The 18,803-nt window shown below is 34.6% G+C and overlaps 1 protein-coding gene across 5 annotated transcripts; it reads left to right on the plus strand.

The window, feature by feature from the left end:
- The first annotated feature begins 40 nt into the window (after positions 1-40).
- LOC105208764 (uncharacterized) lies at positions 41-18,403 on the plus strand. 5 transcript variants are annotated; one of them, XM_011178790.3, is made up of 7 exons: positions 41-404; positions 1,470-2,292; positions 4,331-4,438; positions 4,508-5,311; positions 5,368-5,823; positions 5,895-10,506; positions 10,632-18,403. In XM_011178790.3, exons 2-7 carry the CDS (start codon positions 1,885-1,887, stop codon positions 10,676-10,678), a joined length of 6,435 nt encoding a protein of 2,144 aa, XP_011177092.2. In that variant the 5' UTR covers positions 41-404; positions 1,470-1,884; the 3' UTR covers positions 10,679-18,403. The 5 variants fall into 5 exon arrangements, with proteins under 5 accessions (XP_011177092.2, XP_054088567.1, XP_054088568.1 ...); XM_054232592.1 differs by having other exon boundaries at positions 41-354; XM_054232593.1 differs by having other exon boundaries at positions 41-253.
- Positions 18,404-18,803: the final 400 nt, after the last annotated feature.

The following is an 18,803-nucleotide window of genomic DNA, read 5'->3' on the forward strand; positions in this document are numbered from 1 at the left end:
GGGAAATTTGCTCGTTCATCGCGAAGTTGAAACGAAACGAAAATACCTCGAATAGATTTTCTGGTCACAGTCCTTGTGAATTTTGAGCAGACAAATTCGTGCATTAAAACCTTCTGAAAATTGTTAAAAAATAAAAAACTATATTTATTTGACTTAAAAAAACTTGAAAAAACTAAAAGCAAGTTGTGAAATGAATGTGTTGCTGCAGAAAATGCGTTGAAATTTTAGCTGGCTATGGCTGAATGAAAAAAAAGTAGAAGAAGCATTGGTGGCAGTGTGTGTGTGTGTGTGTAAATGTACAAAGCAGAACAAAAAGTTGGAAATACGGCGTGAATGAAGAAACGTAAATGAAATGTAAGAAAAGGATTAGAGTGCGGGCAGAGTAAAGTAGTTAAAACGACGAAGTAAGTGCATGTAGGATTTTGTGCGTAGCAGTTACCAATTTGTTGAAAGTAGTGCGTTCAATACTACGTATAATGTGATTTTTTGTTGAAAGTGCATATCATAATATACTCGATGCAAAAAAGTTAACATATTTGTAAATAGCTTTCGACATACATAAGTGAATTCATATTTCGCTAACGGAAAATTGTGTAAAGTAAAAGCTAAGGACAAACTGAATGAGTTTGAAAATTCTTTGCCGAGTTTTATTTAATTGCATATGACGTGTTTTCAAACCCCTATATTGTGAAAGATGAGGCAATCTCATGAAAGTCATGCGCGCATTGTGCAAAAAGTCAAAGTTATTTCGGAAATCATTTGACTGGGATATGAAATCAGATTTGTGAATCAAGACAAAAGTTGTTTGTTGTGAAAAGAACAAAAAAAATTTTACCTGCCCGTAAATTACCTCATTTTGTGCGATTGCTTTTTGAAACCAATTTTAGGTGTATTTGCGAAAATAGAAAAAGAAAAACAGAACAGGGTTGCAATATTGTCTATTCTATGACAGATAAGAGAATTAGTATTTATTTATTAGAATGTTTACTCAATACAATTGCTGAGTTGAATATTTGCTTCTGTTTAGAAATATTGGATCTTCAATTTTTGGATAATTTCAAGTTTATTTCAATAGGCTCCTTAAATTATAACCTTAAAAGTAATCTTTGTTGCCATTTTAGATTTGCCTACATATTGTCGCTTTTCTTCGTTTCGCCTATTATATAGTGTTGTCTCTTTTGTTCAAATGCGGTTGCTGTATGCGGCATATCGGCTAGACGATTGAAATGGCGAAGTTTTTTGACAAGTCGCTGTTTTTATATTTTGCTTTGTGTGTGTTACGCAGCGAAAAATCGTGTAAAATGATATGAAAAGTTTTTACAATTCACATGAAAAGAATAGGAAGCTAAAAGATATATTAAAATAATTATTTTGTGTTATAATTATGGAAATTAATAATTGTAATGGATGATTTAGTAGTCAAGCAAGCCGTGTAGAATATATTCTGATATGTGTTATTTGGTTTTCAGTGCAACTCTTTGAAAGTAAAATGAGAAATTAAAGAAAAATAATAAGTAAACCATTAAAAAAGAAACACCTCGGTAGACTAAGCAATAACAAAATCATTGATTGGTTACAAAGTGCTGGCACTGCAATTGTGGTTACATACGCAAACGTCGCCATAGCCACGTACGTCCGTGGCGGATACACCGGCTTTGGACATCTATCTTACTACTCACACTGGTGGAGCAGGGAGATAACATTAACAACGAGAATTGTATAAAACTATACATACTATTTAATATTACAACGTACATTTTTACGGCTGTCGCAGAATATTCTTAGAAGGACTTTTGCATAAGCTACGATTTGAGGCCCAATCACATACTAATTAGACCATTTTAATGGCATTGGCTTGCCCATCCCCACCTCTGATGCGGAAAAATGAACAATGAAATCAGTGGTAAGACTCTTCTATCCGTCACCGCATCGATCGCCGCTACCATCATACCTGACACACCTATTGTGTCCATAGCCGGTGCCACTTTAAGTGAAATAACCACAACAACAACTTCAACGACAACAACACCGACCCCCACACCAACACCATCATCATTCATACCATCAAATAAAACCAACAAAGACCATAATAACGCCAATTTGCCAAACAATCCAATGTCTGATGCTGCTGTCGCCAAGTCAGCAGGAGGCAACGGTACTGCCGCTGCAAACAATACCACATCTAACACACCAGCCGATACAGGTGGTATCACCGGCAAAGAACATACAACAATTGTGAACATTGCCAATGCTGGAAAAACAGATGACGCTACTACAAATACTGACACAAAGGTAAGTTTGTTGGTGTGATGTATATTTCATTAGTTCTAGTAGTACTATTAGCAGAGAATTAAATCACTTACTGCAACCTTTTATAAATGTGTAATTTAAGTTTGCGGTTCTTATACAAATAGTGTGTAGTTCATAAATATACATATGTATGTGACGATGAAGGCTATCACCATACCGTAGTTAGTGTGGAAATACAACTGCTAATGAAGTTTTGTTTATCACTGTGATGCGATTAAATAATAAAAAATGTAGGAAATCAATAGTGTGGCCTTTAAAACGCTCACCTTTCTCCTAGTAGCATTGTATATATAAGCCATTGTTTGTGCAACTTGCAGTATTGTTTCTCATCTATTTATCTATACTTTTCATTTCACAGCGCATTTATACTTTTTTGTCGCTAATTATTAATATCTTTCTAAATTCAGAGAGCAAGTGATAGCGACGTATGCATATGTTTTATACATATATTTATGTACATACATACATGTTGTAGATAAGGCTATGTCATATGAACTGGAATATTGGGCAAATAACTACATATATTACAAATTTAATGGACATTTTTTTAGTTTTTTAATATAGTTGATTGCGATTTTTTTTAAATAGTTTTTTTTTCTGTAATAATAACGTAATACGTTCATTGCAATTAGTATACGAGTTTTTATTTATTATTATTTGATGTATAAATTGCTTGACAAGCCTGTCTGTATTATGCAAAAAAATGTTATTCTGATTAAAAAACGTAAAAGAAATTTCGTTAAAACTAGTAAACGCATACTATTTTTGTTCTTATATGTTTGTATAATTTGTTGACCAGTGCATTCCTACTAGTCAAACTTCTCTGATAAATTTTATGATAATATACACTTCAACCGATAGATTGCATGGAAACTAAAAATACATACATAGTTTGCTAACCTTCGCCACATGACCTGTACTTTCCAAATTGACACACGTCGCACAACGCAGTTTAGTTAAGTTTAGTTTAATAAAATGTCAACTCTAGCTCTATTATTAGCTGTCTCCACTTCAACGCACATTTTCAATTAAGCGATTTAATGCTGTTGCTGTGGTTTGTTGTTCATGCGTACATAAATACATATGTATATTTGTAAAGAGTTCATTCTTATACATATTTATATTTTTTAAATATTTTACATACACACAAATGAATACACATTTATGCATGACCATATGATTCACTTATGCATTTATTCATATATAGTTTTTCGTTTGTAATCCCCGCCCCTCCCTACTTCTTCACCCGAATAGGTGGTAATAGTGTCAAAACAAAATAATCACTAAGTTAAAATAGTGCGATGATTGCTTTTTTGCCTATGAACACTTGAAAGAAAAGAATAATAATAAAGAAACAAATTAAACATAGAAAACCGCAATGCTCCGTTAGCGGTGAACGTTGCGATAACTCCCAATTGCTGAAAAGCAATAGCAACACAGGTCGTACAAAACGGTTTGGAATGCCTGGTTCGATGGAACACACACTAGATCGTTCATATTCGGTGTATGTATGTCCGTCCGTTGAGCAAATAAAGTGTTTCAATTTAAAGGTAAACCTAAAACCGCATTACTGCAAGGGCAGCGCTACGTCAAATAATATATTTTTATATTTTCGTATAAGAAGAAATTATTATTGATTATAGTGATATTATTATAAACATTTAAAAGTGTAGAACACCAGTTCGTTGTGTTTTTTCACATATCGAATGTTTTAGGTAAAGTTAAAATTAAAAAAAAAAATAGTAATGTGTATTAGATATAAACTTTTTAAAAGACAATGTGCAGTTCATGTGAATAATTAACGGATTTCAGTAAAATTAAGTACCAAATACATACATTATTTGCATACAATAAGGTTATGATACTTTTTTTTCGTTTTGAGATTCTGTATGCAACTTAAATTACATTATTGACAAGGAATGAGAGGAGTAAATAGCACAGTGAACATTTAACTACAGATATAAATGTTTTTTTAACATTGTGTACGTTAAATAAATTGTATATTTCTTCCATATTACAGAAATCTGATGTCTCCGATTTAGAAGAACCCGAGTTGAAAAAGCTACTCGACGAGGCCTACAATTATAAGACACCCAAGGACAAAAAAGATAAAAGCGAAATATTCTTGGTTGGCAAACATTGATTTTACAATAAAAAACATATTTTTTTTATTAAAATTATATTACGTCTATTACAGGATTTGCTACAGAAGGTGGAGAATGAAGATTTGGGCATAACATCGACACGTTCCGATAGTCATCGTCATCATCCGCATTCACAGAATCGCCATCAACAGAAGCAGGGTGGCTCATTGCAAGATCTCTTACAGTTGCCATCCGATTTTCGACGCCAAAATCATACATCACGCCACAAGAAGAACTCGTCCGTGTCTTCACGGCAACGCGAAGGCGGCAGCTTACCCAGCAACGTCAATGTTGCCAATTGCTTGCTAAGCAGTTTTGGCCAGCAATCATCCGTCTATACGGATAAACGTGTGCGTCGCGGCATTTTGCCAGGCGTGGAAAGTGCTACGGTTGCGTTAAATAGCAACAAGACATTGGTCGGCGTAGTTGGACTGGCTGTGGGTGATCCAAACGCCAATTGTTTGCTAAGTACCTTTGAGCAGCAGACACCAGGCTACGCAGATAAGCCGGTGCGTCGTGGTCTTGTTGGTGGTGATCCCAACGCAACTACTGGCTGTACTGGTACCGGTACAGGCAGTGGCAGCACGAATTCGGCGGGTGTATGCAGCAAGGACAGTGGCAACAGTGTCGGTGCTAGTGTGACAAGTGTCATTGGAGGCGCTGCCAACATGGCGACCACAGCGAGTGGCCATAGTGTTGGTGGCACGATGGCAACTGGCGCGGGTATTGTTAATAGCGCAGTAAAAACTGCCAATTCCATTAGTGGTAGTAGTGATTATATTATTAATATTGGCGATATGATCGATATACAACAGCAGCAGCAAATTTTACCATCGAAAGCACAAGACGGCGGGCAGGTAATGAATACACAGTTATTTTCATGGAATTGTGTTCTACAATATTGAAATTTCAGGGCTTACCGTATTACGAGCGTGTGGATATTGATATGCGCATACCGCGTCCAAATTTGCACCGCGGAGAGGGTGGCGATTTCGCCCCAGCACACTCCCATCATTATGTCGATGAAGTGATTCGTTTTCATCAAATCGATGGCGGTGATGGCAGTTTGTGCGAGAGTGGTGAAGTAGCCATTTCCGTTAACAATATTGGCAACAAACACAAGTCGGCGGCTGCGTCCTGTTCCCTCCCGATGCCGTTAGATGAGCGTTACCAGTCCATTAAATCGGTGATGGGCGAAAAGGGCGATAGCGTCGGCGCCACTTTGAATCCAGCCGTTACAGCAAAGGCTGCCGGCACAATAACAACAAACAGCGGTGGCTCCATCAACAATACAAATAATAATGCAGGCGCTGGTGTTGGCACCAACAGCATCGGTATAGGCAGCTACACAAAATCACTGCCAATGTCGGTAAGTAAATACAATGCCATGTGATTATTGAGCAGCCAAAATACAATATTTGTTCTTTTTTACTTCGTCAGCGTCAGACAGACGAGAATGGCAACGACTGCGAACGTCAGCAGCACAATAGCAGCAGTGGCAGCATTACTGTTAGCGCAGGTCAATCGCAGGCGAAGGCCAAAGCTAAGAAGAAGCCGCAAAAGGACAACACCATACCAGTCGATGTTGAGAATGAGGCTGGGTATCGTGGTAAGGACCCGGTCGAAGTATTGCTGAAGTTCATTGAGGAGGATGGTAAGCAGGGTGGCGGCGGCGGCGGCAATAAATTAACCGAAAATAATAAGAAGAAAGAGCGCAAAAAGGAGAAAGTGAAACAGAATAAAATGAAGAAAAGCAATTCGCTGGAAGAGTTGCGTAGTTGTGCCAAGATTGATGTTGGCGAGCTTAAACGATCAGCCGCCACCACCGAGAGCAATAATGTCACAATGCGTAGCAAGGGTAGCGGTGGCGGTAAGGGCGGAAAAAATAATTCTGCCTCCACAGCTGATATAAATAAGAACTTTGACGGTGGCAGCAAAGAAGGCACAACCTCATCGCCAACTACTGGCGGCAAACAAGCGACTGCGGTTGCCACAACTGCAAATGCAATGGCGAACAATCGCAAAGGCGAACGCCGCTCATGGGGTACTGAGGAGCTGCAATATTTGGGCACTGAAGGCAGTGTTGGTGGTGTTTGCAGCAACAGTGGCTCCGTTTGCAGCAGCAGTGAGGACAAAGCGAAGGAGAAGAAAGATAAAAAGAGTAAGGATAAGGAGAAGGAGAAGGATAAAGATAAAGAACGCGACGTTGAAAAGGATAAAGGCAAGGATAAAGAAAAAGATAAGGAAAAGGAAAAAGACAGTGATAGGCATGATAAACTGACAAATAATAAGATTGACGGCAATTCAAAACTGGAAAAACATGATAGAAATGATAAAGTAGAGAAGGCAGAACGGCAGGAGAAAATTGAAAAGCCTGAACGCGCTGACAAGTTGGAGAAACGCAAAAAGTCCGAGAGCATTATGCATACTCCGATTGCACACTCGGTGGATCGTCAGGATGCCGGCACGCCGATATTCTCGGCTATCGATTTATTATCTATGAATACGCTAATATCCGAGACGGCCGAATTTCATGTGGTTACCAAAAAGAAGAAGCCAAAGAAGCAACGCGCTTCCATTGACGACACACATTTCACACAGAACTCGAATTATAACAATAGCAACAACAACAGTGGCCACAATAGCTATAACAATAATAATTCTGGCACAACTGGTGGCTTTTCGCGTGCGCACAATATGGTGTTAAATACACAGAAAAATAACAACAACAATAATAATAATAATGTGTCACAACAGCAACAGCAACAACAACAGCAGCAACAGTCGCGTTATAAATACCATAATAATAATGCGCATGGCTTTAACTCGTATGGCAACGGTGGCGGTGGTAGTGGAGGGAACAGCAACACCTTCGGTGAAGATGGACGCCTTGATTATCGTAACAATTATAATTCCAATTATAATAATAACTACAATAGCAACCACTCACATCAGCAGTATGGCTATCAACACCAGCAGCAGCAGCAGCAGCAAGCTCCCTACCATCACCATCAACATCATCAACAGCAACAACAACAGCAGCAACATCCCCATAATGTAAATGCTCACAATATGAACAGCGGCACGACTGACAAATCGCGTCGTAAATCAACTTCCTCAGTGCCACCTTCGGAGAAATCCGATTCAAGTGATCTCGATTCGGTGCATTCCTTGCCCATAGAATCAACCACATCTTCATCGACCAAAAACAAACAGCGCCACAAACAGAGCGACACATCGCCCACAGCCACGCCCGAAACACCAAAAAGTACGGCGGGCGGTGGTTCACCGGGTTCGGCGCCAATTTCCTATGCACATATTGCCGCGGCAGCTGCGGCGGATCGTTGGCCCAGTCTGGACGCCGCTAACAACAATAGTGCATTGGCAAATGGCATTAATACGTCTCCTGCTATAGCCAACAATACGAGCGAACAGTTACAGCCACAAGTGGCCAATAATAGTGCTGAAATTGCCACACCCGCCTCAATAACGAATGCGAATAACAACCCCTCCACGGCAGCAGCTGTTCTTGCCGCAACAGCAAATTCTGCCAGCAAACAGAGTAAGAGCAAGAAGCTCACAATTAAACCGGATTTCCCAGAGCTTGGTTGCAGCAATGTTGCGATTGCGACGGCGCCAGATAACAGCAAGCCAAACATAGCACCTGCAGTGGTACCCGCGGTTGCCGCCGCTCCTAAAACTATATCCTATTCTCAGAGTCTAGTTGCCGCACCCGCACAACTAATCACAGCGTCCAACATTGCAGGCGTTGCAAGCGGTGAAAAAGTGGCTGGTCCCATAGTCGAGCCAGCTGTTTTGCCTACCGCTGCAACTGTCGCTACTGCTGCTACTTCTGTAGACAGAAATACCATACCGGATGCGAACAAAGTTGATGCCAACAGTGGCTCGGCGCGTTTGTCACAACACCAGCCAATGCCGCATCAACAGTCACAGCAGCAGACGCAGCCGCTGCAAAAGTCAAAGAGTGTTGAACATGATAGCTACAGTTTCAACAGCACTAACCTGGATCAGCAGTATCCTGCATTAGAAAAGACAGTGAAGCGTCATAGCGCTACAAATGTATCTATTTCACCGCCATCCGCTGCCGTCCCACTTGTTGGCGGCGCAGTCGGCAGTAGTGGTGTTCCAACCCAGGCCATCAGTTCGACAACAGCCACAAATGCTGCTAATTCCACTAAATTCAATTTCGCCGCAGCTGCCAAACAGATCGCGGTCAAAAGTAGTCCTCTATCGCAGCCGATATTAACGCAAGAACCTGCATTAGCAGCGGCAGCGACACAGCCATCAGGCGTAGCAGCAACAACTACCTCATCCACTTCAGCTGCATACCCAGCCGTTCCAACCAATTCAACTGCTACCGTTGCAGGAAATGTTGTTGCGACAGTGCCAGTAACAATGCCAGTACGCAAGTCAAAAGAAAAGTCGCCAACAACTGTATTTGCGCCGACGACAGCAATCAACGCGCTTGCAATCGCTGCAGTAGTACCGATCGCAACGGCAAACTTAGCGGCACAGACGTCCGACGCAAGTGCCGCGGTCATTACAGCACGGAAAAGCAAGAAAGAGAAGTCACAGCCAGTGTTGAGCACAGAACCGGCCATAGGCTTAACCCCAACCCTTGAGCCGCAAGCTCACGTTGCACAAAAGTCGAGTACCGCCACACAGACGCAAGCGTCGCCCATGGACATAGTTACTAGTGGTAAAACTTCCCGCTCACAATCAAGTTTCGATGCGGGCAGCGAATCGGTTGTGATGCCACCCATTTCAAGTAAGCCACAGAGGCAACCGGCTAGCAACGCCAATAATAGCGGCAAAATCCATGTTGCACCAGCTGCCATAACACCAACCAGCATTGCTAGTGCTGGTGCCGCTGTGGGCACGCTTAGTTGCAATGCGTCCAGCAGTCGGCCGGCAGTTATAATTATGAACGACGATCGCGGCGGCGAAGGCAGCGCCGTTGGCATTGAATTCACATTCGGTGACTTCAACGAGGACGAACTGAAATTTTTCGACGACAACCTCGCTGAAGACGAGTGTCCGGACGAGTTCGCCGCTGATGAAACGGCAATACAGCAACAAACGCAACAAGCGCCCGCTGCAACATTGCACACAGGCGTTGCGAATCAACAGGCAAGTGCGTATCCAAAAAGTGCTGTCGTGCCAATGGAGTTGGTTAACGACAACACTGCTACGGCGTACGTGGAGAACGCAGCGCTCTATGCTGCTGTCCGCGCATCTTCACCAAAGCCTACATTTATGGGGCCACCATTAAGCAACGTGCCTGTTGCTAAAGACATTGTACATATTGTGAAAACGCCATCAACTGCCGTGGCCAATGTTGTCAACAACACCGTTGAGCACGTCAATGTGAATGACATTGGCAGCGTTGTGGTTGCGTCAGCAACTGACTCTGATCTACAAATCCAGCTACAGCTGCAGCAACAGCAACAGTTGCAGCGGCGAAATAGCGAAACTCAGAAGCTGCAGCAGCTGGAGACTTGCAATGACATTGAGACCGCCATCATTGCGGCGGCGCGTGCAGCCGCTGAACAGCAGCATCAACAGCCAATGCAGCCACCACCGCCGCAACAACAGCGCTCCTATCGGCACAAACACCAGCAACAATACAGAAGTACTTCGTATGGCAATGCTTATGAGCCGCCACAGCAGCGCGAGCAACGCTCACAATCCGCGTACACGCGTGATACGTCCAACAACTACCAACAGCAACAACAACAACACCACTATCATAGTCAATACCATCAACAGCAGCAGCACTATCACTACCACCAAAGCGGCAGCAGTAATAGTGCTTCGCGCAGTCGCAGCAGTAGCAGCAACAACAACAATGCAAATGCATACGGTGACGTTACGGGCAGCACACCGCCGCCACAATCACCAAACGCCACAGCAGCAGTTGTGGTGAATATTCAACGAAAAGAATTCGACATACATTTCATACCGCCCACCGTGTCGAACGCATACAATGCGTTACAACACAATGAGATTATTGTGGATTTCATTGGGTCCGGTAAGTGCAAGCGATTGACATTAGTAGCTGATAACAGAAGTTTTTGAGTTTTTTAAATTCGCTTTCAAAATTGTTGTTGTTTTTGTTGTTAAACATATCAATAATTAATTTTTTTTTTTTCATAGCTTGGGAGGAAGTGGCTAAAGTGACGAAATTCTACGAAGGACAATAAAACGCCGCCACAACAGTAGCAGCAACTACATGGGCACCGCCATCACAGCATTACAACAGAAACAATCTAAGAACCAAAACACGAACGTCAAACAGCATCTCACATGCGTCAAACACCAATGACAGTAGCAGCGTCTGGTACAATTTAGCAGCTACCGTCGAGTAGACAGTCAGCCAGTCAGCTCCACCAGCATGGATTTAGTGTAGTTACTGTGTTGTGTCATGTTATATTTGGCTGTTGGCGCTCGAAAAAGTGTGTGAAAAGTGAGTGTTCTGTGGTTAAATGAAAGCGTTGCGTCGCACTTAGTACCGTGGCTGCGCGTTGCATTGTCCAATAAACGATCTTGTACGTATAGTTGCTTATTTAAAGTATGTAATTATAAGTGTTTAATTATATTATAAAAACAAAAACAAAAACAAAACATAACTGCGAATCGTAAGCACGAAGAAGCAAACAAATATAAAATAATAATATTAATAATAATAATAATAAAATTGAAATAGAGAGTGAAAAGAGAACAGCGTGCGTTGTAAGGAAGCATACTACTTGTAATATACAAGGATATATATGTATATATGAAAAGGATATAAACACAACTACACATAAATATATATGTATGGCCTACTAACTACCAAAAAAAAATATATATGTGTTTGTATATTGCTATTTTCTCTGTACATGACTGCTTGTGTGCTTTTTAACGTCTTCTTAACCACAATTACGCTAACACTCTAACAACTACTATAAATAAAGAAAAAAATATATGCTTAATTTACCTAGAAGTTAGTCAGTGCAAAAGGTTAGTTTATATAACGAATACGAATGCGAAATCCACACAGAGAGAGAGAGAGACAATGAAAAAATGAGCGTAAAACATGAAATAAAAAATATGAAGATAGAGAAATAGAACTAAAGAAAGAAACGCAAACGTATGTATGTATGAAAATGTTTGGAAAGTGCGCACAGCTTAAAATGGTTTTGAGAAAAAATTAAGGAAATACAAAATTGAATTGCACTGAAGTGTCTCGCATATGTACTTGCAAAGAAAAAAAAAACATAAAAGAAAAATAAAATAAAATACACATTTAAATAATTTTATATGCTAATTTAATGAATTACATATTATGGAGAACAACCGAAGCAACACAAACTGCATTGCGCGCAACGCTGAGAAGTAAAAGGAAGGGAATGAAGTACAGGTGTTTATATGTAATGCAGCTAATGTATGGCAAACGTGACTGAAATTAAAAAAAAAAATAACAACAACACGGCGAACTTTGGCCGCGCTGGATGTGCTCTCTCTAATAGTTCGCAAGCAAAAGAAGCTGTACAATACATATAGTAGTTAAACACATACATACATACATACATACACTATATATATATATATATATAAAATATATAATTAGCTACTATAAATGTACTTTATTACTGTATGTATGTTTAATTTATATATACATTACAAGTGCTACCGTCTCGAACGTCGACTGCACTCGGTGAGTGCGCAGGTGTGGCATAGAGAGAAGCGTGTTTGAAAATGGAAAATAAATCAAATCATATAACAAATTGTAAAAAGTTGTGCACTTAAAAGCATATAAAATCTACATTAAACTCAAGCATATTACCGATTGCAACTGATTCAGCACTGTCTCCAATGCCCTGCATTCCAGTGAGCGTTCTATTCGATCTCTGTAAACAAACGAAGCGGTAGCGCAGGCAAAACAAAAACAAAAAACACACGAAAAAAGGGCAAATCAAACAGCATAAGTAAGCCAATAAGTAGAATAGCGTTAAAGCAAATCAACTGAACTGTTTAAAAAATGCATAAATTACAAATAAAACAAAAAAAAAAAAAAAATTATAAACACACACAAACACACGTACACAAGTCAACTGTTGCAAAACATTTATAAACATGCACCCACCCACACACACACACATACATACATATGCCGCCCGCATTAACAATAACAATAAAAGCTATATATAATTGTATAATAACGGCAATGAAATCACGCGATATTACAACTTATTTAACACTAACTACACTACTACAAAAAAAATTATAATAATTGCAACAAAAAAAAAATACAATAATAAAATATTGAAAATAACGCGTAATGAACTAAATACCCTTCTATGTATATACTTTGTAAGTATTTTAAGGTTATTTATAATTGAAAAACATAATTAATATAGATAACGGTTAGCAATAGCTTTACTAAAAAAAGCACACTAATGCTGCATGAAGTCTTAAGATTAGTTAAAATTGAAAGCATACAAATGAAAAGCGTTAATAATTGAAGTGAACTAATCAATTCATAACGCATACGATTGTGTATTAATAAAAAAAATTACTAATGATGGCAAAAAGTAAATTTCGATTATGTTTTTTTTTACATTTATTAACAGCGTTTTTTTTTTCAAATCATTTTGTGTGTGCAGTTACAACAACAAAAAAAACAATATTTTTAAATATTATATTAATGCTTACTTAATTTATAAAGTTCAATTCTAACACTACTTTATGTTGTGAAATGCTAAGCACTGCGTAGTTGGATTTAAACATTAAAATCTCAATTAAAAAAAAAAAACTTAATTGCTATTTTTGTGAAAATTAATCATATTTGTACGCATTTAGTTTCGGTTAAATATCATGAAAATTTGAAATTTTTTTAAACAAAAAATTATATAATTTTTCATATATTTGAATTTTTTTTATATAAATTTGAATTTTTTTTAATTATTTGAATTTTTGGAGTTTTTTTATAATTTGGATTGTTTTTTATTTTTTCAGTTTTTTTTTTTAATTTTTTTGAATTTAAATTTATTTATTATTATTTAATTTAAACTAAAAATTTTAATTGTGTTCTTGTATATTTAATTTTGAATTAATTTTATTATTTTTTATTTTTTTTTTGCATTTTCATTTTTATGTTCAATTTTATTTAAAAATTTGTAAACGTAATTAAAAAAATGCATTTGTTAGTTATTGAAATATCGCGCATTAAACATATTCCAAATTTCTATGCTAAAAAAAAATTCTTCCAACTTGTACATACCGACAAATGATATTTAAAAAAATATATGTATATCCATAAATACATATGTATAAATGAATGTGCACATACATAAGAGACTTACAAAAAATATGGTTACGGAGAAAATAAAATTAAAAAAATGTATAATAATGTAGCAACTAAGCTAGCAATGCGTTAGTTAGATAGCATTTCAAGTGTTTCGCACATAAGGCAACTGTAATTAATTCAAACGTATGCATGTATGAAGTTTTGCAGAGGAATTTTTCAAAATTACACAAATTTAAAGGCTTAAAAATCGGGCGAAATATGTAAGTATGCTGTAATGTATATAATAAAATCAAACGATATATGAAAATGATATATGAAAAAATTAATGAAATATATAAAATTGAAATAATTACAGAAAAAAGTTAATAAATATATGCAAATTTATTGAGTAAATAAAAAAAATAAAATTATTAAAATTTTTCTACCATGTATTTGTAGTTAAATGTGAGAATATAATGAATTTTCGATAACACTTTTGAATTTCGAAATTAAACAATTTCTGCATTCTAAATGAACACATTAGGGTTTTTCGTGTTTAAGCTAAAAAAAATATGGGAAATACAAACTACTTGCTAGTGTATAGAAAAATATTGAAGTTATAAAATATTAACCAAGAAAAAAGTATAAACAAATATTTACTTGTACTATTTATGTGTACGACAATTTTTCCACTAATCAAAACAACTGCTAACTGCTTAAATGACTACTGTGTATATTTGTATTATGTAAAAATAATCAAACTTATTAAAAGAAAAGAAATTTTTTGTTAAACTTTTAATTTGAAATTTACAAAATAACGCAATAATGTACACATATAAATAGCATAACACATTTATATATATATGCATAACAAACAGTACTAGCTGAGTTCATTAAACCGTTAAAAATCATGTAAAGCTAAGTAACACTCTTTGTTAAAATATATAAAAAATTAAAATTTCCTACAATAATACATAAAGAGTGTACGAGCAAGCATGAAAATAACGTATCAGAGAGGTGAAAAGATATGATATTTTTTTAAATGCGAAATTCAAAACTACATTAAAAAAATTATCTTTCCAAATTAAAAAAAAAATTTATTATTTTTTTTTCAAACAATTTTTTTTTAATATTTTTTCAATTTTTTTTTTTCAAATCTTTTTTTAAATTTTTTTTCAAATTTTTTTTTTCAAATATAAACAAAAATTTAAAAATTTCATTTTTTTTTTCAATTAAAATTTGTTTTATTTTCAAAATTAACATTCTTTTTTATTCTTCGCGTAAGTTCATGGCCATCTGCCGCTTCCAGCGTCGCCTTGCACATAATTTTTTTATCGCCAATACACATTAGACTGCGTAATCAAAAAATTCGAATTCGTTTGCAGTAAATATTACTCACCTCCGTGGAAAAAAATTGTATGTGTGTATATTGTGGCCTTCAGATTTCGTTTTTGTTTCACATATCACCTTTTTTGGCAATGTTTTAGCATTATTTGCTCCAAATATTACAAAAATACGAATTGCATATCATTTATGGCGCGACGCTTTTCAAATGTGAGCACATATGTACATACACAAATGTCGCTTGTAGTCAAATACAAAAAATAATGTAGAAAAAACGAATTTTTATTAGAAAGAAAGTAGCGAAAATGTGGCTCAGGGTAATTGCATAGTTAAAACGGAAATTATTAATTATTTTTTTTTAATCATTTTCGTGGTAAAATTTTGAAATATTAGCAGCTGCCACTCTTTTTTTTGGAAACATTTAATTTGAAGTACGTGTATATTTTCGCATTTAACTATTAGCGTATATATTAATTACATAATATTTTTAAATTTAACACATATTCGAAAAGCATTATTTAAATAATTAAATTAGTGTTGGTAGTGAGTTTAGCGCGTTCAGCTTAATGGAAGCGCCTAGTCCCATTAATAAATATATTAACACTCTTATGATATAACATATTTTGCCATTATTGTGTATGTGGTTCCTTGCAAATAAAAAATAAAATATAAAATAATGATAGTAATAATGAAGTAAAATAAAATACAGAATATATATATAAATAATATATATAAACAAAGCAAAAGAAATAGTAATAATGCAGTTTGTGATTTAGCAGCTGAAAAAGGTGTAAACTTGTTGAGCTCAATAGCAGCTGATTTGCCTTAATGGCGAGCTGGGTTGAGTGAGAAGAAATAAAAAATAGACACACAAACACACACACACTCCATCCATCCATAAAACACGCCTGAGTCTGAGTGTACTTGAGTTGTATGTATAGAAAATAAAATGCAAATAAATAAAAAATATATTTTAGTCTTAAAGTTAATAAAAAAATAAACAAGTCAAATATCGAAGAAATCATATTTTGTTGTAAACGTAATGTGTTATATAATTATGTGTGCATGTTAAAAATTACTAAAAAAAAAAAATTAAATCTAATTTTTTTTCTTATAATTTTATGTGGGTATTCTGTGTCTATTCCGGGATTCCGGTATGTTGTACTGCGAAAAATATTACATAAAAGTTAAATATAGTAAAAAAATAATTAATTTACTTTGGCACATTTAAAAGCGTATAATTTAAGTTTAAATTATTAATTATAGCGAAATTTGTTTTAAGAAAACAGCGCAAAACATTTGAGCGATACGAAAAATATATTAAAAAACACTAATTTAATATTGTGAAACACAAAAACAGTCAAAATTCTTTGGTTTGTAAGTAGCAAATAACATATTTTTTTAAAATCAATTTTTTTTTTAATTGTGGTTTTTGAAAATCGAAATCGCGAATAATATATTTTTTTAAATTAAAATCTATTTTTCTTATTTCAATATTTTGGTTTTCGAAAATCGTTATTCTTTTTATTAATGTAATAAAAAATGTAAAATTAGCAAATAATTTTTTTTTAATACAAACCTATTTTTTTCAAAATTTTGGTTTTCGAAATTCGAAACTTACTTCTGTAACGTATTAACATCAAAATTTAGTTTGGTTTGTAATTAGCAAGTAATATATATTTTTCAATTCAAATTTAGTTTTCCTATTTCAATATTTTGATTTTCGAAAATCGTTATTATTTCTATTAAAGCACGTTATGTTCGAAAAATGTAATAGTTAAACATAATCTAACTCATAATTTGTTTTCCGAAAATTTTCTAAATTGTTTTTCAATCAATTAACTATTATTTAAAATTATATACATTTTTATCTTTAATATAATTTGAAAATACCATACAGAATAACCACGTTTTCAATTTTCTATCAAAATTTTAAATTCAAATTTAATTCATATCAAAATTTTGGTTTTCGAAAATCGTTATTATTTATTATTAAAACAGATTTTGTTAATGTTCGAAAAATGTAATAGTTAAACATAATATAAATTATAATATCTCAAAAAATTTTCTAAAATGTTTTCAATTAAATAACTGTAATATTAAATTGCAAAAATTTTTTTAAAATATATTTCGAAAATGCAATGTAGAATACCCACGGCTTCAATTTTTTAAATAATTTTTTTTTTTTAATAATTTGCAACTCGACTTAGCTGTCATAGTGCACTTTTAGGCGGAATACAACTTTAGCAACAACAAAAATAATTGTACATACAATTGTACTAGGCAGTAGCATACAATCCACATAAACAAACGAAATGAAACTTAAGAAATCTGCGCTTAAAACATTAAAAACATACATACATGCATATAAGCAAGTTGTAGTTAAGCAAGTACATAATATTAGTTAATATTTCATAAGTGTAAGGCTAAGTGTATGCAAGTTTATTAATAATTAATTCTTAAAATGTTAATTGCAGACCTACATATATATATACATACATACAAGCTAAGCACTCACTTAAACTTAAACTACTAATATAACTATATATATGTATATGTAATTTAAATGCAAATGCAAATACAACAAGTTGTAGTTAGCTCTGTGTGCGGAGTTATGTAATTTTCAGTGAATTCTCAACTTTTTCACATTCGCTCAAAAATGGTGAAATACGAAATACAAATTAATGGCGAAGCCGATTTTGAGAGAGACTTCGCATAAAACTAAGTTCCAAACCAAACAGCAGTGCCTTTGTGCTCAAGCTGCTTCCATCACACCCTTGTTTACGCCCAAATCAGAATATGAAAAATGTAAAATATACCTAAAAATAAAAATAAAATTGAAAATTAAAGGAAAGCAAAAAATATTTATTAAAAATTTTAAATTAAAAAAATTAAAATAATTAATTCAAAACTTAATTTATGTTTTTAAAATAATATTAAAAGCTAGCAAGTTGAAATGCTAAATAAAAAATTGATATATACATACATACAAATGTATAGATGTACATACTTATAAACTAATTATGTGCATGCACAGATAAGAGAGTACAGCATATGAAAGCAATTGTAAAATATTACCTAAAACCAAAACGCTAAAGTTTGAGCAGAAAAACTGAAAATTAAAAAAAAAACAAAAAACTAGGGAAAATTGTACCACAAAGTAATGCAGAGAAAACACACACACACACCACACACTCTAAAATGCATTAATTCAAAAGTGCATATACAATATTTATACATACATAGAAAACGTTACACCCAAAATACACGCTTTATTTATATATAAAAATATTATATATGTATGTATGTGTATGCGTAAAATATATTTGATACATGTATAAGGCAAACTAAGCTGCGTTTCGAGCATGTAATTTTGTTTTTTTTTTTGTAATTTAACATTTTAAAATGTGTACAACAAATGTATGAAAATTATCTCCACAGCATTGAGGTTATAAAATTTGAGGCAAATTTAAAATTTTCGAAAAGTAATTTAAACTTAAATTAAAGGTTTGTAGATATATGACAACTGTGTCTGTATTTAACTGCAAAAGCATAATGTAATTAATTAATATATATAAAAAAAATTCTGAAATTTAAAAATATTTAAAATAATTATAATTTAAAATATTAAAATAAATATGAAAAAAATTAAAGAAATATGAAAAAAATTAAAATAATTATAAAAAAAATATTATAAAGCTAAAAAATACAAA

This window comes from Zeugodacus cucurbitae, chromosome 5 (assembly GCF_028554725.1).
Source record: "Zeugodacus cucurbitae isolate PBARC_wt_2022May chromosome 5, idZeuCucr1.2, whole genome shotgun sequence".
Lineage (NCBI taxonomy): Eukaryota > Metazoa > Arthropoda > Insecta > Diptera > Tephritidae > Zeugodacus > Zeugodacus cucurbitae.